This window comes from Polistes canadensis, unplaced genomic scaffold (assembly GCF_001313835.1).
Source record: "Polistes canadensis isolate GaletaPanama2010 unplaced genomic scaffold, ASM131383v1 scaffold_43, whole genome shotgun sequence".
Lineage (NCBI taxonomy): Eukaryota > Metazoa > Arthropoda > Insecta > Hymenoptera > Vespidae > Polistes > Polistes canadensis.
The window spans coordinates 707,120-728,871 of NW_014569590.1; the positions used below are offsets into that span (position 1 = coordinate 707,120).

The following is a 21,752-nucleotide window of genomic DNA, read 5'->3' on the forward strand; positions in this document are numbered from 1 at the left end:
CTGGCATTTGTCCTGCGTTCATTCCTGGCATTGCTGGCATTTGTCCTGGAGTCATTGCTTGCATTGCTGGCATTTGTGCTGGAGTCATTGCTGACATCCCTGGCATTTGTCCTGGAGTCATTCCTGATATCCCTGGCATTTGTCCTGGATTCATTCCTGACATCCCTGGCATTTGTCCTGGAGTCGTTCCTGACATCCCTGGCATTCCCATCATTTGTTCTGGAGTCATTCCTGGCATTTGTCCTGTGGTCATTGCTGGCATTGCTGGCATTTGTCCTGCAGGTATTTGTGATGATTGTGTAGAAGTCATCATTGGCAACTCTGTTGATATGCTGACACAATTGTAAGTCAATTCCCATAATTTATATTTAGTAGTTATATCTGTCCGAAGGCAAGCAGTGATCGATCTACAAAAAATAGTTAATTATAAAGTAAAAATTATTAGATTATGATTTAAAAGAGTATTATTTACCTGGGAAATCGATTCAATTCTAAAATGTTAGCGCAAACACGTGAAAATAAACTACCAGGTACTTGGCTGCATATTTTAAATGGTTTATACTCTATTGATAAGATTAATTAAATATAGAAATCAAATTTCACATGGTTAAAGGATATTTCATGAAAATCTTACCTGTAACAGTTCGATTAGTTAAGACTATTGTGTTCAGTGTGATATTTACATTCAATCCATTTGTTTCATAACTAAAATTCACACAAACTAAACAAAAATCAAATAAAATGAATCATTAAAAAATCATAGACGCATAGAATATTTTTTTCTGAACTCACGTTGTTTTGTCACTTTAGTGTAGATGATGATAACATTTTCGCAGCAAGAATATGAATAAGATGATGAGCCAGTACATGATCTTCCACTTAATGAATTCGTTTTGAAAATCAAAAATGCTCTTGATGTAGGAAACCCTATAGTGTATTTGATTATTTAAATATATGTTTAATTTTGATTCTTTTTCTTTTATAAATATAAAAATTAACAAATTAAAATATATAAAAGTAATTTTTCAATGAACTAACTTTGCTTTTTATTTATATTAAATTCAGAAAAAATGCACAACAATATGATGATTATTTTACAAAGTCGTAAATGCATTTCTTCACACAGGATTAATCAATATCAAAAATATTCTACAAATAAAACAAACAGTTTGGAGAGGTAAATGCGCCAATGTTTCTATACTTTGAAGGATCTACAATAAAATAAGCTGAATTCTCTGGTTTTGCATCTATTCGATACCTTTTCTACCGGAAATAATAATTACTATGATGACCGATATAAAAGTTCATTGAATTTTAGAGGAAATCAACGTGTTTTTTTGTCACAATTATCTTTCATCTGACAACGTTTTTATATAGTAATAGTTCAACTGAGTCTTATATTTCCTTTTCGTTACTGCAAAATAAAAAGTCATCAATGATTTTGATCTAATTTTAAAATTGAAGAAAGGTAATTAAAGTACATATTAAAAAACAATAAGAAGAATACGATAAATGTTTTTTTTTTTTTTTTTTAAATTATACAGTAAATTATTATTGTTTTAATCTATAAAGTATATATAAATAATAAAATTTATTATTATAAATCTAATATGTCATCATCATCATCATCATCATCATCGCTGTCGTCGTCGTCGTCGTCGTCGTCATCGTCATCGTCGTTATCTTGATCATTGTAATCATCATTATAATCATTGTTGTCGTCGCCTGGAAAGATTTCGACTTGACCTAATCCACCCCCATCTTCCGGTTTTAGGTAAGCCAAACCATTCGAACCAAATCGGATGCAATCTAATCCAACCTGAATACGTGAATATAATCTTCATTCATTATCATTTATTCATTTAAAAAATTATAATGTAACATTCTAATAAAAATAATAATAATCATATTTTTTCTTATGTATAAAAATATTAGTAAAGTAAAAATAGAATCATAAAAATGCCATACTTTGAACAATGTCGTATCACTAAATTTGCCTTCCATGTTGACACAGAGATGAATGTTTCTACCTTGGAAAAAAATATTATAAAATCTCACGCAAGCTCTAATGTACGGAATCCTTGGCACTGGTACGCAAATTGGTCTAGGATTTTTTCCTAAAAGAACAAAAAATGTAAATAATCAGAAAAATGATAAATTCACTGTTAAACTCCATGAGAATTGAAAAATAAATTTACCAGAAACCGTTCTAGTGTAAAGAACCCTATCGTTCATCATCACCTTTGCAGTAAAACTGAACTCATCTGGATCATAACTTACGTTAACACATGCTTTTTGTTTCCACGTTGAGAAAAGTATTCTCGAACAACAACTACAAACACCTAAAGCACATTGGCATGGTCCCTGTTTAGTTGCTGTTATTTCTGTAGAGTTTGCACTCGCGTTCACTGCTTGTCTTAACAACGTTTCTAATTTTTTCATTGATTCCTCATTTTTTAGAATGATTTTTGTATTTTTTTCATGATCTACAACGTTCGCTTTAGATTCTGATAATGAAAATATCACAAATAATAATATCGTTTGAATGATCAGTATTCCTTGAATTTTCATTTTGATTTCAAATCGAATTCACATTTTCTTCATTAGGAAATAGTAATACTTGTCTGTTAAACGATCGAAACACGACTGGTTAAGTTAACGGACACGACATGTGTATTATGACCTCGTTTAATGGAGAAATTTAGGTTTACTTCGAGTTGTTCACCCATATTTTGCATTTTCATGGTTCCTCGTAATGATTGTAAAATATGTAAACGTATGCACGTATGTATGTGTGAAAACGTGACACGAAGATTCGATTATAATGCTGACAATTTATAATACTGTCATTTTAAATAATCAAATATTGAATTAAAGAAGAATACATTCACATAAATCTGTAATTTGCAAAGCCTTGGTCGTGACCCTGTATAGGGTTGCGTAATTAAAAATTAATTAGAAACCAGTTTGTCAACACTATAAGTATATTACTTCGGTACAATTATGATAGTGAAAGAGAAGAAAATATTTTCTCGGTTAAAAGGGGGTCGCCAAGTGGAAACGTTTGAGAAGCCCTGTCGTAAATCATAAATTAAAATTGTATATATTATATTTTAAATTAATAAATACACGTAACTTTACTTATATTACTGTACAAAATATAATAATAATAATAATTTATAAACTAAATCAATATTTTAATTGTCCAATCGCAGCTTCGTCTTCAGGACTAAGAGTTGTACCAACGTTGTTCGTAATTTCGAGATCGGATTGTTCGAAATTAACTTCGTCGTAAATTTCTGGATCGTTCGAATTAATCGATGGAAAATAATTGGTTATATTTTCATTTGGTTTTAGCAAGGATATACCATCCATACCGATTTTCATGCAATTGAAATGTAGAATTAAAATCGGTGCGTTCACCACGCGTGTTTCAAGATCCAAACAAGCATGAAGATTCTTGCCAGGTGTGTGAATGTCGTATAATCGAGCACAGAACGTTATTGCAGGCAAAAAAGCGAATGGAATGCAAATTGGTGGAGGATTTTTTGCTGTGAAAAAGAAATCAGGATGAAATAACTTATTCATTATTTCGTTGATCGTTCATTAATAAACTCACCAGACAAGGAACTAGAAAATATTTCTTTTTCGTTCATGCTGAAAGCCATTTTGATAGCAAACTCTTGAGGATCGTAAGTGAACTTAGTACATGCACGTCGATTAAAATTAATTGCGGTTAAATTAATACCCGTACAGCAATCACATGTCATATTGATACACGAACAAGGCATTCCGCGAAAAACAAACTTCGGCATTTGATTTGGACTTCTTTCGACTTCTTCCAGTTCACCTTTTAATTCTATTCCCGTTGTTGGATCATAATAGGATGACAAGTACTCTGTCAAATCTAAAAATACACTTTTTTTAAATTACCATGCTATTTTTTTTAAATATATTCTACATATATTTAACGTAACAAATTGATATTTTTTAAATCGAAATTATGTTTGGTTAATATTTTTTTACTGGTTATTTAAAATAATTTAAAAAATGATATCTCAATTCACCTATATTTACGAGTTTTTTACTGTAGCTAATATTCACGATCGTCGAAATTAAAATCAGCAAGGTAAACAATTGTCGAGTCATTTTTTCGTTCGATTCACTCACGAGCTAAGATGTTTCGTGTTTTGGTTTCAATTCAAGACTGAAATTGGTTTTACCTTAAACCATACCACGAAGACATTGAATTCATTATTTATGCATAAACTTTCGATAGAAAGTTAAGCTTAAGGCGAGCTCCAAACTTGCTTTACCGTAGTCTTGATCTCGATACTTTCATCTCGATTCATATAATGTTCTATTTCTGTGGGCATGTATTTTTAAATATACGTGCTTCTCTGTGTCTTACATTTAATGCAATTCAGTATAAACTTCTTTTTAATTATATGTTTTTTCAATTACAAAAATAATTTCAATAATTAATATGTTATCCATAAATTATTGCTAATTAAATTCGAACAAAACAATTCGAGGAAAATAAGTTTTCAACATCTGTAAAACAATTTTTTATTTATATTTTGTTTACGTGTGTAAGTCTTTATTCGATGTGTACTTAAGTACAAGTTCAATAAGTTAATTAAATAAAATTCGTATAAATAAATATACGATAATAAATAAAGATTTGTCTTAAATAATATGAAACTATGCGAGCACCGCATTATGGCAGAGGTCGTGGATGATATGGTATCTCTCAATGAATTTTATCTTTGCGTAGCCTATACGAGAACGTAATTTCACCATAAATATCAAAATGAACAATTGAACTATGGTCAAAAGAAAAATTATGAGTATAAATATGATTAACCGTAATTGATTTTTTTTTCCTTCGAAAATTTCATAATAATTTTATGCCTAGGCTATCAAAAATTGTATACGTCCCTGTCGGGATGAATTATTCCGTTTTTCGAGATATTTGTCACTGTCGATAATTAACGCTTAGAGTCGATCAAAATGATTTTTTTGATCTTACAGCCTCATGATTCTACTTTGACGGCCATCTTGTTTTTTCCTCGAAAGAAAATCAGTGATACCAATTGAATAATCATCATCTTCGTGATGACTCGATTGTTGTTGATTCGTCACGACTTTATTTTTCTTTCCTTTATGTTTATAATCATCCTGAACGAGTGCACTTAAAACTGCATCTTCTTCCTCGTCATCGTCGTCATCCAAATCATCAAGATCCACATTTTTTTCATCCTCGTTTTCTTCTTCTTCCTCTTCTCCTTCTTCTTCTTCTTCTTCTTCTTCTTCTTCGTGTTTGTCAGCATCAGCATCATCCTCTTCGTCTTCGTCATCTTCTAAATCATCATCGTCGTCATCGTCCAAATCAACAAGGTCATCATCATCGTCATCCAAAAGATCATCCTCATTATTCTCATCCTTGATCGGTTTTTTCAATGGTTTCTTTTTAGTATCGTCATTGATGGCGTTTATACTTGACGCAGTTATACTAGGTTTTTTATTTTGATTGGTACCGATTTTTTTTATTTTATGACTAATTAAAGGCTTCTCAAGTTTAACCAATTTGTTCGTAATCTTCGTTTCTTCGTTTTGATTATTGCCAGAAGATTCGGGAGTCGTTTGATCTATCAACAAATCAGAATCCTGTGTAAAACCATCGTTACTTTCGGTATTACTTTCTTCCTCAATACTGTTCAAGTTTTGTGTATCATCCACGTTTTGATTTTCATTCAAACTTTGAAAAATCAAAGCATCATTTGGATTGTTGGAAGGTTCTTGGTTTAACAAAGTTGCAGGTGCTGCTGTGGTAGGTCTCGTTAAGATTGGTATAGTGAATTGTAAAAGTGGAGGTGCAGTAGAGACCTTGGGTTTTTTCGTAGTTTCATCATCACCCGTGATGATATCCAACAATGCTCCAAATCCAAGGACATCATCATCGTCATCGTCCTCGTCTTCTTCCTCAGCTGATTCAACGTCGGTTGATGCATTGTCCGTTACTGCATTCAAACTTGGTCTAACCGAGTCATCTTCATCTTCTTCATCATCATCGTCATCATCCGAACCTAAACCAAACAGATCGTCGTCGTCGTCTTCTTCAGAAGTTTGCTCGGTTACAACGACTGGTAATGGCTCTGCTGGACGTAATTTTAATCCATCCGGACCGAATCTATAAGAAAAAAAAAACAAACAAAAACATACGAAAGACAAAGTTCAGAAAAGTGATTAAATAATGTTAATGTTTGTGTATTTTAATAAATCACCTAAAACAGCTGACGCGTAAGCTGGCTTCCAATTCGGTTGCCGATTGGAGTTCCAATCCGAGGCAAGCTTTGAAGTGATTGTTGACGTCCCTTTTGATGGAATAAATTCTTCCGCAAAATTTGCTGAACCCACCTGGTAGTGGTACGCAAACAGGTTTTGGATTTTTACCTATAAACAAAAGAAAAAAAAGAAAATCATTAAAAAAGAAAACAATAAAACATCTAACATAAATAATATAAATTTCATATACTCCGTTTTGACACGAATTATAAACTTTACGCGTTATGCATAATTTCTTAACTTATACGTCACATCCAAATATTTGATTTTATTTAGTCATAGGAATACATATGAGCGAACGTATTACTTCCGATAATTATCCTCCGTTTATGGTCACTTGGTGAAAGTCATGGTCACCTTAATATCTACGAGAATAATCGAAATTTCGTATCCGTGTAATTAACACACTTCCTACGTTAACAAACCTTTACACCTGTCCATGACGATCATGGACATACGGTGTCTCTAATATGTTTACTCTAATTATAAAAGAAATTAGTTTTTCTTTCTTTCTTTCTTTCTTTTTTTTCTTTTCTTGTCACGGAACGTTGCGTCAGGGATTGAGTTAACTCGTTACATGATAGACAGAACGTAAAGATTACCGATGCGTCCAGAGACAATGGCTTCCTTCCTTATAGAAAATAAATGACAATAGGCGATACGTGTTACCGTTAGTTCATAAATTTCATGTATTATAGTTTATACATGTAGGATTGAGCACCTTCATTCGAAATAAAATAATCAATAGGGAGGAAGTTAATCGTAAGATCCTGAAATTTGGTCCAGTCGATCCAACGATCCAATTTTTGTCATCAATTTTATGTTTTATATTTAAAAAAATATTCACCGTTTACTATTGTTGAAGTAAGAATGTTGTCACCGAAGCTCAATTGCACCGCTAAATTGTCATCTTGGAGATACTGTAAAGAAGCACATCCTAGAAACAGAATTTTAATTGTTCAGTGAAAAATCATCGTTAAAAGAAAAATATGTTAGCCAATAAGTCATATGTTTGTTATTTTAATTGATAATAAACACATGGACTGATTGGTAAATCTAATCGGGTTGATTGTTTCACCTGGTCCTTTCAATTGCACCAACGGAATGTGAAAATCTCGACAACAGTTGCAAATGAGATTGCTGCATGTACAATATCTGTTAACATTTTCGGTAGTTTCGGCTATTGTTGGTAACTGAATAGATTGTTTCGGGACATTGTTGGCTCGTATACTTCGATTCACTGCTACCAGGCCTGAATCTGTACAATAATCAAATTATATTTCAATTTTTCTATACGTTGATCCTAAAAATGAGTTTATTATTGCTATTTACTTACCGATTACTCTTCCATAAGCAGCAAACGCGATCACTAAAAGTATTAACAACAGTTCCACCACCGATGACAGACGCATCTTTACGATTTATCTGCAATCATATGAATTCAATCAATTCAATTAATTTAATTAATGTATTTTTATGTTAAAAAAAGGTGGCTAATATTTGCATCGAGATTTTCAATAATTTTTAATTATTATAAATGATATATATAATTAATGTGTGTGTGTGTGTGTGTGTGTGTGAAAATAGCTTCCATTAATTGGATCAGTATTTTTAAACATTTCTAAACCCCGTTATACAATTCTGGTTTAATTATGAATGAATAGTTGTTTAGAAAAAGAGCGTATGCTAAATTTCGTAATATCATAAAAAAAAATAAGAAAATAGAGTCAAAAGGAAGAAGTCTGTTGGAATATAAACTGGTTTTTAGGAAATATTATTTACGCACACGCACACAACGATAGTTTGAAGTTTCTTGTCCGCGACCGCTTGACCTAAATCTCGGTCACGGTCAAAGCGGAGTATCTTTCGTGCACATAAACGAGAAGAAGATGACGAATAACTCAATGATGAAGAGATAAGTTAACTCATCATACAAATCGTACAACTACTGTGTCGAGTGCAAGGTAATCGTTCATTGCTATAACTTTATATGGTTGGTTTACTCAGCTACCAAGCGAACATTTTAATATGCTTGCCGAGTACTTTAAAGAACCGTTTTGATTGATTGATCACGGACTGGAACTATTTGACAAGTTACAATACTTCGAAATATTTTTAAATAGGAAATGGCGAGTTAAAAGACAATCATTTTATAACAGTTTACACGATCAGGAAACCACAAACAAAGTAAACATACAAATGTTCATATATAAACGATTACTTAAACATTAAACTTGAATCATTTTGATCTGAACAACCATGCCAATGACATAATCAAATTTGGATGGTATAAGAAAATACTCAAAGATTTTGTATGGGGAACTTATTTGAATGGATAAAAAATCAGGTAACAGTAAACTTTTAGAATGATTATTTACAATTAGAGGATAAATTCGAAACAATCGATGATATAATATCGGAGATTGGATTAGAAAATAATGAAATCATTTTGTTGGGACTTACCTTTAATCCTTATTAGAAAAAAAAAAAAAAACAACGAAGCAAATTGTTGGTGAAAAAGATTGGCGACGATTCGATTGGATTGAAACGGAGAATTCCTCGTATATGAAAAAAAAAAAAATGCTTCTATCCTCTTTGCACCCTTTCGACTCGTTTTTCTTCGACTCTTAATCTTACGGAGGCCAATGTCCAACTGAAGATGCCGCCCAACTCCCCCCAAGGTTTCTTTAAAAGTCGGTCACAGACCACCACCACCACCTGCCTCGGCTGTTGCTGCTAGGATTATTAAACATTCTAATATGTTCTAGGTAAATAAGACTCGGTAGATTCTAACCGTTTTATACATCCCCACTATTAAAACACTGATAGTTCTGCAACTCGTCAGACTGTTTCAACGTCAACGACCATAAGAACATAGCATGAGGAAATCATGCTCTTTTTCTGTGTTTCTTTTTCTTTCTTTCTTTTTTTTCTCTTCTCTTCTCTTCGTGTTACCTTCGAACGAGTCACGGTCAAGAACGTGTTTGGATGAACTATGCTCGTACAGTTTTCTCAATGAAGGTCTCTTACTTTCGAGTAATGTGATTCAACGTCTACGTTAAAATATTTTTGAAATTATCAACAGGAAGTTACGATCGTGATTTTTTCTTTTTTTTCTTTGTATCGTTTTATATTTTTATTCCCAAATTTGATACAGAAATTAATGTTCTATTGTTGCAGGTATTAAAAAATTATTCGATGATTTTTTGAGAGGAATTTTATATGAATGTATTAAAAGAAAAAAAAAATAAATATTGTTAAATAAATACGACAAATAAATATACCAAGTTTCCAAAAAAAATCTTTGATTATTTTTGTATCCAATCCAAGTCGTTTATGCCATTAATGCTTCAAGTTTAATTTAAATAACTATTATCATAGTTAACAGTTATCCAGTACAATTATTTGTTACGTTTATTTAACATTGTTTTCATAATCTTGTTTATAAGTTTGATAAAATATTTATACATTTATTTTTAAATTGTTTTTACGTTCTTCATATTCGAGATAATGAAAAACAGCAACTTATTTTCTATTTCTATTGACGACACAAATACCAACGTAGAGAGAGTCCCACTTTTCAATATCTCCTATCGCCATAAAATAATATCGATTGAAAAAAGGCTACGGAATAGCGTAGCGAGTATGATGATCGTTGAACAGGTGTTCGATTTTATATTCATCGAATGTGCCTAGGTACCTTTTATCCTGACGCAATTACGATAATGAAATTTTTCTTTTGCCATGTAATAAAAGCTAACTAATTGTAAATGTATAATTTGTACGCCTATTTACCTCGAAACCTGTTAAAGAGAATATTCAACGCAAAGTGTATTCAAAAATTATTATTTTACAATTTATTTAACATTTATCTTATAATTATCTATAATTATATGTTAATTAAAGATGAAATCTCGAAGTTTTTAGTTCTGTAATTTGAATACAACAAAAAATTAGCATAAAAAAATATTAAAGAAGACTAATCTCGATATTTACAATTTGATAAAAAGTTAACTTAAAAAATATCAAAGTAGAGTAATCGATAATTAAAATCAAGATATTTTTGAGCCAACCTGTAGATTATATCTTGGATAAAATATTGATATGGTCTAGAAAATTAAAATTAAATAACAGTGATCTAGAGAATAATTTTTAATGCGACTTGAAAATGATAAATAGAATGCAATTGATGGCAGACACGTTGCACGTCCTGCGGAAGGAACGTGTTGTACATATCGATGCAGTTAAATCGTAAAGGATGTCCGTATACTGAATAAATAACAACTTACACAGAGAAGGAAAATAATAGAGAGAGAGAGAGAGAGAGAGAAAGAGAAAGAGAAAGAGTAGGAAGGTAATCATAAACGTCGATCAAGATCACGGTTATCTTTTAATATCTTTGGTGTCGTTGATCTCATCTTCAACGATTTCTCGCGTGTCCTAGGTAAAACATTAAAACGTAATCGAACGATCTTTCTTTCCTTTATGAAGAAATAAAAGAAACACAAGAGCGAAGGAGGGTAACTGCAAGATCGATCGAAAAAAAAAAAAAAACAAAAAAGGAAAAAAAAGCCCCCAAAAAAAAGAACAAGAAGAAATGTCAGTTAAAATGAGCAGAAGAAGGATGACGACGACGACGACGACGACGATGGGTGAGGATTGAGGAGTTCGAGAAGGAATTCACAAATGAATCCATGGAATCGTGTTTTAGGCCTTTCTCCGGTTAGTAGGTCGAAGAAAGTAGTGGTCGGTAGTGGTTTACCTTGGCTAATAATTGTTCGGCCATGGTTCGTACGATTCTTGCCTGTTAACCACTCGAAAACGGACTGTCGTGTTGTCCCGAACTGTGTGTATTTTTAAAACAAGTCCTACCATCTCCCGAGGATTCTTTAATTAAACCATCCTACCAACTGTAAACCAACTAACTGACAGTAATATCTGGGTCATTGTACTACCGAGAGAAACGAGTTTCGTGACGCAAGTTATTTCGAAGAAAATAATCGAAAGAACGAAAAAAACAAGAAAAAAAATAGAAAACAAAGAAGATCATTAATATACGTACACATTTTGCATCATGTTTATTATCGATTAGACGAGTGTTGTTATATTATATATTTTGTTTGTTTGTTTGTTACGATTAAAAAAAGAAAAGAAAAGATTAGACAGTTTTTAAAGAGATTAAGAGAGCAGCAAAGCCAGCTCTTTTTAAATGGAATTAACATGGCGAAAGTAAAATAATTCCGTTATAATTTCCGTTCGAATCGGCGCCAATAATACGTTCTTTATTTATTTCTTTCTTTCTTTCTTTCTCTCTATTTCTGGTCAAAGTAAAAGTAAATACTTTTAGTCCGATATCGAAATAAGATACAAGAGCAGCAAGTAAAGAGTCCAGACCTCCTCCCTGTTAGTGTTCGAAGAACGGAAGGAGGTCACCCGGTCACCCAGATGAGATTCTTTGCCACGGCCAATGGCGGGCCACTTCTACATCCTCCGTGTCCTCTCAACCAATCCTGTTAGCTTATTTTAACAGGGATCACCGTTCGTTCGACGGTGACGATCGTCAACCGGCATTGACTCTGTTTGCTACCAGATTTAAACTACTTCCTTGCCGGGCAGGATCTCTTTCGGCTTGCCTGCCTGCCTGCCATCTTTTATTTCTTTATTTCTTCTTTCTCTCTCCCTTTTTTTTTTTTTAATATCTCTATCTCTCTTTCTCTACTCTCCAACAGAACGAAGCTTTATCCTTCGACGCTCGCTCACCAGCCAGTAGAGCCTCGCGTATCGCGCAAGCGTGCCGTTTCTTCTTCTTCGTCGTCGTCGTCGTCATTGTTGTCGTTGTCATCGTTCAAGTTTAATATCAAATTTGGTCTCCAAACATCACTATTGAATATTCCTATTTCTTTTTCTTATCGGTTCTTCCACCAACATGGCGGTCAGGTTCACGATTTTCCTATTTTTCGTCAGCATCGCTGTTGTCTCATCAGCTGGATTGTTCGGTGAGAATTACGGCTCGGTTATTTTTCCTTCCTTATCTTCATCTTTCTTATTGGCACGTATCATGCTGCCATATAAGTGTTAAGAATATAAATAACTTTCTTAATTATAGTAACGTCACGCGTAACACTTTGACGCTTTTTAATTAAAAACCTTTTTGTTTATATTCCGTTATAGAGTAATTCATGAAAGTAACGACGTGATAGAAATTTAATTCTATCTGTATTATTATTATATTTATATATTATTTTTTTTTAATTATCACGCATAAGCTCGATAAAATTTAAAAAGTATAGATTAGAACTTGAACAAGGTTTTTTTCATTCGATTTTTATGCATAAACATACATACACACGTATTTTTTTTTCACAGAGACATTGCTTTCTTGGGACTTGCCAGATTCTGAAGCTAGATCGACTCAAACTCAATCAAAGTGTCTTTGCCAGACTTCCGGTTGTCTCTGTTGCGTCGACCTGAATTTAACCGTGACAATGGACCTCGGTGGTCCGTCTTGTGTAAATATCAGGCAAAAGGAACAAAACATTACATTGAATTTAAGCTACGGCGACAATCCGGTGCACAATGCGACCATCAAGATAGGCAAGTATATTTGTAATAAATAATTCGGGGATTGTTTAATAAAAAGAAAAAAAAATAATAATAATTTAATTAATTTATCTCATTATATTTTTAAACAGCTGAGGCAGCTAACAAACCAACATGCATGAACCTACTATCGGATTTGGCGCAAATTTGTGCAAGATTCACTTCCGTTAGATCTGCTGAACATGGTCACGATGGTTGTTTGGTGATCGAGCCAGCGTTGTTGGGTACTCCTCAGGCCACTTATCAGATGGGTTGTTTTAATTTTGACCAGACAGTACGACAAATAGAAATGTCCGCGTAAGTAATGATATGATACATCGATCAATTTAAATATAATTACTTCGAATTAATTATAACATTTAATCAGTATTGCCGAAACGACTGAGAACACGGACAACACGGATGAAGAGGAAGATGAAGGCATCAATACGGACGAGTTGATAGCAGCTGTATCGGCTAGTGCTGAACACGGACTTGCTTTATTTTCTCAATGGTTAGGATTAAATTTGAATCCAAGATTAAATTTCACTAACAGGAATCCATTCCACGAACAATCTCAACAACAACAACAACAGCAACAACAACAACAACAACAACAACAACAACGTCAAGTAGAAAGTGGTGACCAGCAGACAAGATCTGCTCGGAATATGGTGGACATTCAAACAGACAAAAGTGACGAACGATTCAAACAACTGCTCAGCGCACAGGATAACGTATTAAAAGAATCCGCAAAAATTGGTCAAGCGAATGGTGCGCATACGACATTTGTTTATTCCAGTCCAGTTGGTCTACCAGTTGGTTTACCAGTAGGTTTACCAGTTGGTTTACCAGTTGGTTTACCAGTAGAAAGAGGAATAACAGATAAAAAAGGAGAAATCGAGCCGATCGATGATTCCTTTCAACGTTTGACCGTACCAAAGGAATCCAGGCGAGGTGGTAGAGCCTATAGCATTCATCAGCATGTCAACGAGATTTGAACGAGTTTTCTCATTCAACCGACACAGGAGTCGTCAAAAGAGGGATAACCATGAGTAGAATTTTTTGTTTAAGTTAGCGCACTCTCTTTGTTGTTCGTTAGTCCGTTGTGCTCTTTAATCTTTGTTGGGCTGATCGATGGGAAACGAGTGGGTGGTTCAATTATGTTCGTTCTTTGTTCTTTCTTTTCTTTTTTTTTCTATTCGCGAGAAAATAGTAGAAATCCGAAAAAAATCATGCCGATCTGAATCGAGCCAGGTCATTAGGAATAGATGTTAGATATTGTTAGAAAGTAGGTGCACGAAATAATCAGTGTACTCTCTCTCTCTCTCTTTCTCTCTCTCTTTCTCTTTCTCTGTGGATCGTAAGCTGTTTTAATCTACGATCTGCCGGCAAAGTTACCGTCCGTGAAAGAATTTCTCTTAAACTCGATTAAAAGCCCCTCCCTCCTGGTCCCCGCACCCCGCCCCCTCCCTCCTCACCTCGCCGATCTCAAGAGATCATTATATTGTTAACCCTTTTTTTTTTTTGTTTCGCTTTTTCTACAAGTGTCACGCGTTTAATACGCTGTGCCGGCCAGCTCAGTCGGTATGATCTCTCTTTTCAATTGTGATCCCGCTATTTCTCTTTTTGCTTTCGCATTTGAAATCGTTACTACTAACGGTTTCATCGATCTTTTTTATATATATATATTTGTAAACACACGCACGCACACGCACACATGCACTCAAATATACACACGTATGACAACTAAACGCGTGAAAAGTGTCCCTCAAGTGAAACGTGACGATAAAACTACTTTCTTTTTCGACTTTATGCATACAAATATACATGCAAACGTATCATGCGCAGATGCGTATGTACATGCATCATACACATACGTGCATACATTTATAGACAAAAGGTACACGTGATATGACTTGGGGAATACTCGAATAGGTCATCGTTCTTTCTTCTTCTCTTCTTTCTCTCAACCACACACACACAACCCATAGTACATTTATATTTTTTTTGTTGTTATCATGAATTATTTATTTTCTGTATTTTTTTTTCTTTTTTTTTTTTTTCTTTTTTTTTTGACACCGTTCGTTAAGTAGAAAATACAATATAACATATCGTCGTGCTCGCTTTGAGTTCCTTTCTCCTTCGTTATTTTCGTTCTTCATTTTTAACTATTCATACATAATAGATCCGATAGAATAATTATGTTAATGTATATCTTTATTTTTGTCACACAAAAGCAATATTTTCTTCCGTTTTTTTCGCACTGTAAAAATAAGTCAAACGTGGGATATGTGAAAGTAAATAAAAAATTTGTTAAATATATATATACACACACATATATATATATATAAGGGCTTTCTTGTTTGATTAATTATTATTATTATTATTATTATTAATATTATTATTATCATCTGTATAGATGAAAGAACGATCGAACGACAATTTGTATTCTAGGAGGATCGTCTTTTTCTTATATTTTTGTTGTTGCTATGTGTTTTTTTTTTTACGTTTGTTTTTTTTATTCGGAAGACAATGCCATCGACCATCATTTTCTCGCCTTTTGTGTTACACAGTAATCGTCATCTATAAATAGTGAAGAAATAAAAGGTAGGATGAATCATTATTGTACATATTGCTAAAAACAAAAAAAAACAACCTTACTATAGCTATTACATACTAATTATTATATTTCCCATAATCCGAATCACAAAGCATACGAAATGATTTTCATGAACAAAATTTGTTTTTAGCTTCATTTTTGTTGATCGTAAAAACATGAAGTTTTTCAATCAGTGACGCCTTAAATTCTATGAACGATATTCGATCGATTATGCGATTACATCATCTAGGAGAATGTATATGTATGTGTATAAGAAATATATAATTATTATATTTATTTATATATGTCACCATGTAGAGATATATATTTGTAATTGGATCACGCGCGCGCGCGCGCGCGTTTACTATACAAAAGTGGTATAAGTTAATTTTTTAAAACAAAAAAATAATTGAGAAAACATAAGTGTTTTACGTTTTATTTATAATTAATGAGAATTTGTTTTTCTCAATTATTTTTTTTTTTTTAGAAATAGATTTGCACCACTTTCATAGTAAACGCTCCAATTATATAAGTGTATGTTTTTTTTCCTTTTTTTTTTTTTGTTTTTCTCTTAAATCGTAATTTTATATATTTATATTTATTTATATAATATATATGAATATAAAAAAGAAGAGATTTCGAAAAAGATATAATTACAAGTCGACTAGATACTAACAATATTTCGTTTTAAAATAAACGTGTCTCGCGTTCGTTTCGTTTAAAATATATATTTCATATATATATATATATATTCATATACAAAGGTGTTTCAAAATATGTGAACGTAATTTCAGAATTAATTTCAGTATGCTAAAATAAGGAAAAACAAATCATATAATCATATGAACTTGATACGATCTTCTTTGCTGAATTATAGCTGCTTTTGTCTTCCAGTAACTCGTGTAACTTTTCTGACTACTTGTTTCAACTATTTACAAGTAAGATTTTTACTTCACGTTGTTGGTAAATTCAAAATTTTTGAATGAATAAGAAGATCGATGATAAGACGATTAGAAGTATAAATTGAAATAAAAATGGTCATCACTTCGACAGTACTTTTTATGAAAATTATGCAACAACGTATGTAATACAATTTTGGAATTAAAGTCGTATTAGGTTGTATATGTGATTTTATAAATTTTTTAATTTTATTTTAACGTACCGTAATAAACCATCTCTGAAACTATGTCCATGTATTTTGAAACACCTTGTATAAAGATATTTATTTATTTTTTTTTATGTTCTTCTTCCTTTCTTTTCCTTCTTCTATATACGCTATGTTTTTTCTCTTTGTTTTTTTTTTCATTTATTTTCCATTAGTAATAAAAATATTTTTTGGGTTTCATCTTTGGGCGATCTTTGCGTAATCTACCGTTAAAAAATAAATTCCATAGAATTATTATTGCATATATTTTTAAATACGCCTACGAACGCATATGAGTTTGCTTTAAAGCGCGTTTTCTTCTTTTACTTTTTTCTTTTTTCTCCTCGATGATATTTTTTTTTCTGTCCTGTTTCGTTCAGGTTCCAGTAAAATAAAAAAATCAAGTGATATACATTTGTAATTCTTTTTTCCAACGTGCATGCAAGAATTTGACATATAACAATTGTTTCATTTTGATCGTTGTTATATCATTTGTTTGTTTTTTTTTTTGGATTTCCAATGTTTACAATATTTTTATAACACGTTCGTAATATTTAATTTTTACAAAATACAAAAAGATGTGTGTGTGTGTGTATATACGGCATTCAATTAAAATAAAATAAAAACTTTGAATTTTATAATAGAAAAATTATTTTATCGCGTTTAGTAGGATTCTTGCACACACTCCCAGTACATTTAAAATCTTTTTTTATCGTTTCTTCTTTTTTCCTTGCCACTTTTATAGCTTCGCAAAAGCGTCATCGAAAAATAATAATTTCTTTCGCTAATCTTTCTAATAAGTTATTATAAAAAAAAAAAATCTTCTTCTCTCGTCTCTTCGATGTTTTTTCCTTATCAAAAAATAAACAACCCCGTTTTTTAATTAATTACGATCGACAATCAAATGTATTTCATTCAGTTCATTTGTTCATTGCTCGTATGAAAAAGAATCTCTTCGTTTAGAAATATTTTTTTTCTAAATTCTTACGATAGGTCAATTTATGAAGATATGTATGTGTGAGTATATGTGTGTGTGTGTGTGTAGCTATATATGAAAAAATATTTAGAGAGACAAAGAGATAAAGAGAGTGAAAGAGACAAAATTTTTTTTTTGTTTTCATTAATTTTGATCTTTGATTCTTAAATACTAACTTTGATTTCGTTAATAATTCCGAATATAAATAGACGATATATAAATGATCGTTAAAGATTAGTATGTCTCTCAAGATTACATGTCGTTATCATAATTTGATGTTTATTTTATGGTAATTTTTTTTTTTTTTATTCGTTTGGTTTGCATCACTCGTATTCGTCGTTATAATTAACTCCAGTCACGTGGAAAATAACATTTTGAATCATCCACGAACTATTCAGTAGAATAATGATCGAGTTAATTAAATCATTCACATAAGGAAAGTTAAAACAAAGAGAATTACTAAATTTACGTCAAACGCGAAGCTTTAAATATTTCTTTTTTACTTTCCGATAAGATTTAATAAAAAAAAAAAAAAAAGAAAAAAAATAAAAAGCACACGTACAGTCTTCCAGCCTGCATAAATCGCAGTCGTTGTTGTATCAACGGTAATTTGTTATTTTTTTTTGTTCTACATAAATCTGTCGCAAAACAGACGTGGGGGGGGAGAGGGTGGTGGCCACAGTTCTCTATTATTGCCAGCAATAATAAACGCTATTGCTTTGTACGATAATAAAAAAAAGAAAATACAACAATTAATATTCTTGGCCATCGTTGATGATAAAAAAAAAATACAAAGAAAAACAGTTTATAATTAAAAAAAGATAATGTTCCTAGAAAAAAATTCCTCTTACAAATAGATTAGGGTAGTCAACAAAATATCACTTAAACTTCTCGACGTTTTTTTAGATCAACTTAAAAAACCGAAATTATTGGAATTTTTCTTTCACTTGATCGGTTGCCGAGGTGCCGGTGGACCAACCGGAGGTAACGTCAATGATTCACGTTTTTTTTTATTAACTCGACGACCAACGTGAAGAACCACGTCTCCAGCCTTGACGGATTTGAACTCTGCAATTGCTTCGGCGTGCGTCATCCCGTGAAGGGGTTTCGAATTTATTGACAAAATTTCGTCCCCTGAAACAATAATACAATTAATGGTTTTTTGTTTTTTAATTAAACGAGTTTAATTAAGATTTTTCAATATTTTTAATACTGCAACTGAACGCATTAAAATTTTGACGATACTTGTGGCCGAAATTTTTGTAATAAACAATTTTTGTAACTTTCTTGATATATTTTTTCAACATTAATTATATAGATGGTTTAGCATATTAAAATTGTGTACACTCTTTGACAGGTTGAAAAACATTGTACGTGATCATACCTTCCTTGACAGTTCCAAGATCAGCAGCTTGACCATTAGGGAAAACAGTTTTAACATAAATTCCCATATTTCCACGTGGACTATCGGTACCACCGACGATGCTAAAACCGAGTCCCTTATGACCAGGTCCTTTGAAGAATCTGGCTGTCAATATCGTAAAGGATGCACCACTTTTACCAGGCCTTGGTAACGTACAGAATCTTGATTCTTCACCTTCACCAGCCTCGTCTATATCTTCCAATTCGGAATCTGTGTTCAGACCTTCATCCGTGTCTTGAGCGCCCTGTAAAACATCAAACAAATAGTTAAAAAGAATTCAATCATTTTTTGGCAACACGGAAATGTTTTCTTAATAAAAAACACAAATATTATATTGGTAATTCAAACGTAAATTTTACGATAAAAATATACATGGTTCAAGATATAGATTTAACTTTGAACTCACTTCATTGAAGACTCAAATTTCATCTTTTACAATTAGAAAATGTTCTACTTACTTGCCAAGTCTTTAAATTAGCACCAGATGAGCTAGGAATATTAGCCACACTTCGACTATTCAACCTCCTCGTAGGCTTCTTCCCGGGACTCCTCTCAGTCCCAAGACTGGAGGGTCCATCATCCTTGCCAACGATAGAGGTGGCGCTTGAATCGGCCGAATAATTGCTCACTTGTCCTCCAACCTTGAAATCCGTGATTCTTTTTCTTGGGGTTACTCTTGGTATATGAATAGTTTCGAAAGACGAATCCGATTGATTCCTAGTTTTACCATTCTTTTGAAAATGTACGTTCTCGTAACAATGATGATCTCTCGTCTCGGAATTACTTCTTGCTAAGGTTTGCCTATCGCAATAAGGACTACCAGGTGAATCAACTTCTGATCTGTGTCCTCTGTGAAAACGCACGTTCTCGTAGGAATGATCCTGGTGTCTGATATTGTCACGACTTTCTGAATTACTTCGATATAGTGAAACCTTTGACCTTGTCGAGGGACTTGACGTTGAATTGTTGTATACCACGTTTTCGTAAACATCTTTTTTATCATGATTATCATGAATTATTTGATGATCGTAAGAACTGGGCGTGTTCTCCGAATACCCGAAACTTGGACAACCATCAGCCAAAGGACTCTTGCAGTTAGGTGAATTCGGTACACTAGTCTCTGCTAAGGTTTCTAATGTATCGTGGAAAGGATATGGTGGTAAGGACGTTGGTTCGCTAGAATCGAAACGTTCAGACGAGTCGAAACTTTGACTAGTCGATGAAGTCAACGGACTCGGAACATAAAAATTCGAAGCATTGTCTTTCTGCGAAAATACCTCGGTCACGCTCAGCGCTTTTCTTTTTCTAATTCCAGCATTTATCTTACTGAATTTGCTTCGCAATACGTTTTGAATATCTGCTATGCCTTTCGTAGTGCCTAGAAAAATATAATTCAAATATATTATAAGCAAATATATATGAACGGTTGATTTTTTTAATTTAAAAATAAAATTGAATTAATCAAAATAATAATAGTAATTTACATAATAATAAAAACTATGATGGATCAAAAAATATGTTCGGCTTATACTTTTCTAAATATTTTGACATTATATTGAAAAAAAAAATAAAACTGAGTTTGACCGAAAATAAATTGTTTCAACACATTAAACGTAATATAAAAGTCAAATTCGGAATTTAAAAATATTGGACAATGACAAATATCAACGGAAACAGTAAATTATCTAATAGTAAATATAAAACAGTCTAATTCAAGAATTTATTAAAATTAAACAAACAAAAAATTATATATAATAATTAACCTGGCAGTCTGAGGGAACTAGTTTGGAGTAATTTTTTCGGCGAGCTACCATCCTGAAGACTTTTAGCAGCCGGTGAGGCTTCCCTGCTAGCCGGGGTTGATCTTACAGTGTGTATAACACCTTGAGCTCCACCACCAGGTATCAACGATTCCTGTGGTTCGGATGTTTCCTGTACGGAACATCGTCTTCTGAGTTTCCTCCAACGTTGACTGATACTCTTGTTCCACAAATTAAGATCTAAAATAAACAAAACAAAAATGTAATAAGAAGAACGCGTTAAAAAAAGAAAAAGAAAAAAAAATTCGTAGCAAAGAAAGAGAGAAATCCAGTAAACATAAATGAGCCTATATCAAAAGGACTATCGCAAGAATGCAAGACTGTCGTTCGTAATATCGAATCGAATGACTCACATCAGAGAGAAATACATACAGATAGAGATAGAGAGAAAGAGAGAGAGAGAAAGAGAGTGGTGTACAAATGTCGAAAAAGTGAGTCTCGTCAAAACGGAAACTCCTTATCTACTTTGACAGACAAGAAAACAGAGTAACATATCTTTATTTAGAACGATAAGCGTTACGATTAGAAAAACACACGTTCGGACACACGTTTATCGATCAGACCGTTATTATCGCAATACGAAAAGTAAAATGATAAACTTTGTTTTTTTTTTAATCAAGATACACACAATCGTTTGACGAAATAATAAGATGAAGAATTCTGTGTAACTATTGTAATTAATCTTTTTTTTTTTTTTGTCCAAACCCGTTATAATTTACCGCACACGTCGACGTACACGGTTAACCAAGCGTAATTACTCGACACACACACACACAAACGCGCGCGTACACGGGGAACGAGAAATGAAAGGAAAAGAACAAATAATAATGTAATGAATTTTATGGCAATTTTTTCAACGT

At 32.6% G+C, this 21,752-nt stretch overlaps 5 protein-coding genes and 1 pseudogene across 8 annotated transcripts in view; 1 reads left to right on the forward strand and 5 right to left on the reverse strand.

The window, feature by feature from the left end:
• The window catches only part of LOC106784974, a 1,241-nt pseudogene extending 127 nt beyond the window's left edge, over positions 1 to 1,114 (reverse strand).
• A 495-nt stretch (positions 1,115 to 1,609) lies between these two features.
• LOC106784981 lies at positions 1,610 to 3,126 on the reverse strand (the record flags this gene model as incomplete). Its single annotated transcript, XM_014745054.1, has 3 exons — positions 2,199 to 3,126; positions 1,969 to 2,117; positions 1,610 to 1,819 (listed from the first exon to the last, which is right to left on the reverse strand). Coding segments are annotated over exons 1-3 (732 nt in total), but the record flags the coding sequence as incomplete, so codon positions are not given.
• Positions 3,127 to 3,189: 63 nt separating this feature from the next.
• Positions 3,190 to 4,376, reverse strand: LOC106784975. Its single transcript, XM_014745047.1, has 3 exons — positions 4,337 to 4,376; positions 3,620 to 3,907; positions 3,190 to 3,551 (listed from the first exon to the last, which is right to left on the reverse strand). Exons 1-3 carry the CDS (start codon positions 4,374 to 4,376, stop codon positions 3,190 to 3,192), a joined length of 690 nt encoding a protein of 229 aa, XP_014600533.1.
• A 189-nt stretch (positions 4,377 to 4,565) lies between these two features.
• Positions 4,566 to 8,233, reverse strand: LOC106784980. 2 transcript variants are annotated; one of them, XM_014745053.1, is made up of 6 exons: positions 8,141 to 8,233; positions 7,685 to 7,773; positions 7,427 to 7,606; positions 7,196 to 7,285; positions 6,288 to 6,456; positions 4,566 to 6,193 (listed from the first exon to the last, which is right to left on the reverse strand). In XM_014745053.1, the coding sequence occupies exons 2-6, from the start codon at positions 7,758 to 7,760 to the stop codon at positions 5,029 to 5,031; spliced, it is 1,680 nt and encodes a 559-aa protein (XP_014600539.1). In that variant the 5' UTR covers positions 7,761 to 7,773; positions 8,141 to 8,233; the 3' UTR covers positions 4,566 to 5,028. The 2 variants fall into 2 exon arrangements, with proteins under 2 accessions (XP_014600539.1, XP_014600538.1); XM_014745052.1 differs by having other exon boundaries at positions 8,135 to 8,233.
• A 3,469-nt stretch (positions 8,234 to 11,702) lies between these two features.
• Positions 11,703 to 14,945, forward strand: LOC106785007. Its single transcript, XM_014745101.1, has 4 exons — positions 11,703 to 12,344; positions 12,715 to 12,942; positions 13,041 to 13,245; positions 13,316 to 14,945. Exons 1-4 carry the CDS (start codon positions 12,275 to 12,277, stop codon positions 13,926 to 13,928), a joined length of 1,116 nt encoding a protein of 371 aa, XP_014600587.1. The 5' UTR covers positions 11,703 to 12,274; the 3' UTR covers positions 13,929 to 14,945.
• Positions 14,946 to 16,784: 1,839 nt separating this feature from the next.
• The window catches only part of LOC106785006, a 31,758-nt gene continuing 26,790 nt past the window's right edge, over positions 16,785 to 21,752 (reverse strand). For all 3 annotated transcript variants that reach the window (XM_014745100.1, XM_014745098.1, XM_014745099.1), the window contains 4 exons: positions 20,836 to 21,072; positions 19,531 to 20,450; positions 19,034 to 19,316; positions 16,785 to 18,783 (listed from right to left, as the gene is read on the reverse strand). In XM_014745100.1, coding sequence (XP_014600586.1) covers positions 18,593 to 18,783; positions 19,034 to 19,316; positions 19,531 to 20,450; positions 20,836 to 21,072 — 1,631 coding nt within the window. In that variant the 3' untranslated portion in view covers positions 16,785 to 18,592. The remainder of the gene's footprint in view (positions 18,784 to 19,033; positions 19,317 to 19,530; positions 20,451 to 20,835; positions 21,073 to 21,752) is intronic.

Excerpts from the sequence above, each read along its gene's own strand:
- LOC106784975 (XM_014745047.1), bottom strand. The coding sequence starts at position 4,376 with ATGCCCACAGAAATAGAACATTATATGAATCGAGATGAAA. Across the intron at positions 3,908-4,336 it reads TTATATGAATCGAGATGAAA|ATTTGACAGAGTACTTGTCA; the intron begins GTATCGAGATCA and ends GTGTATTTTTAG. Across the intron at positions 3,552-3,619 it reads ATTTTCTAGTTCCTTGTCTG|CAAAAAATCCTCCACCAATT; the intron begins GTGAGTTTATTA and ends TCTTTTTCACAG.
- LOC106784980 (XM_014745053.1), bottom strand. The coding sequence starts at position 7,760 with ATGCGTCTGTCATCGGTGGTGGAACTGTTGTTAATACTTTTAGTGATC. Across the intron at positions 7,607-7,684 it reads TGCTTATGGAAGAGTAATCG|ATTCAGGCCTGGTAGCAGTG; the intron begins GTAAGTAAATAG and ends ATTATTGTACAG. Across the intron at positions 6,457-7,195 it reads TACTTCAACAATAGTAAACG|GTAAAAATCCAAAACCTGTT; the intron begins GTGAATATTTTT and ends TTTTGTTTATAG.
- LOC106785007 (XM_014745101.1), top strand. The coding sequence starts at position 12,275 with ATGGCGGTCAGGTTCACGATTTTCCTATTTTTCGTCAGCATCGCTGTT. Across the intron at positions 12,345-12,714 it reads CTCATCAGCTGGATTGTTCG|AGACATTGCTTTCTTGGGAC; the intron begins GTGAGAATTACG and ends TTTTTTTCACAG. Across the intron at positions 12,943-13,040 it reads CAATGCGACCATCAAGATAG|CTGAGGCAGCTAACAAACCA; the intron begins GCAAGTATATTT and ends ATTTTTAAACAG.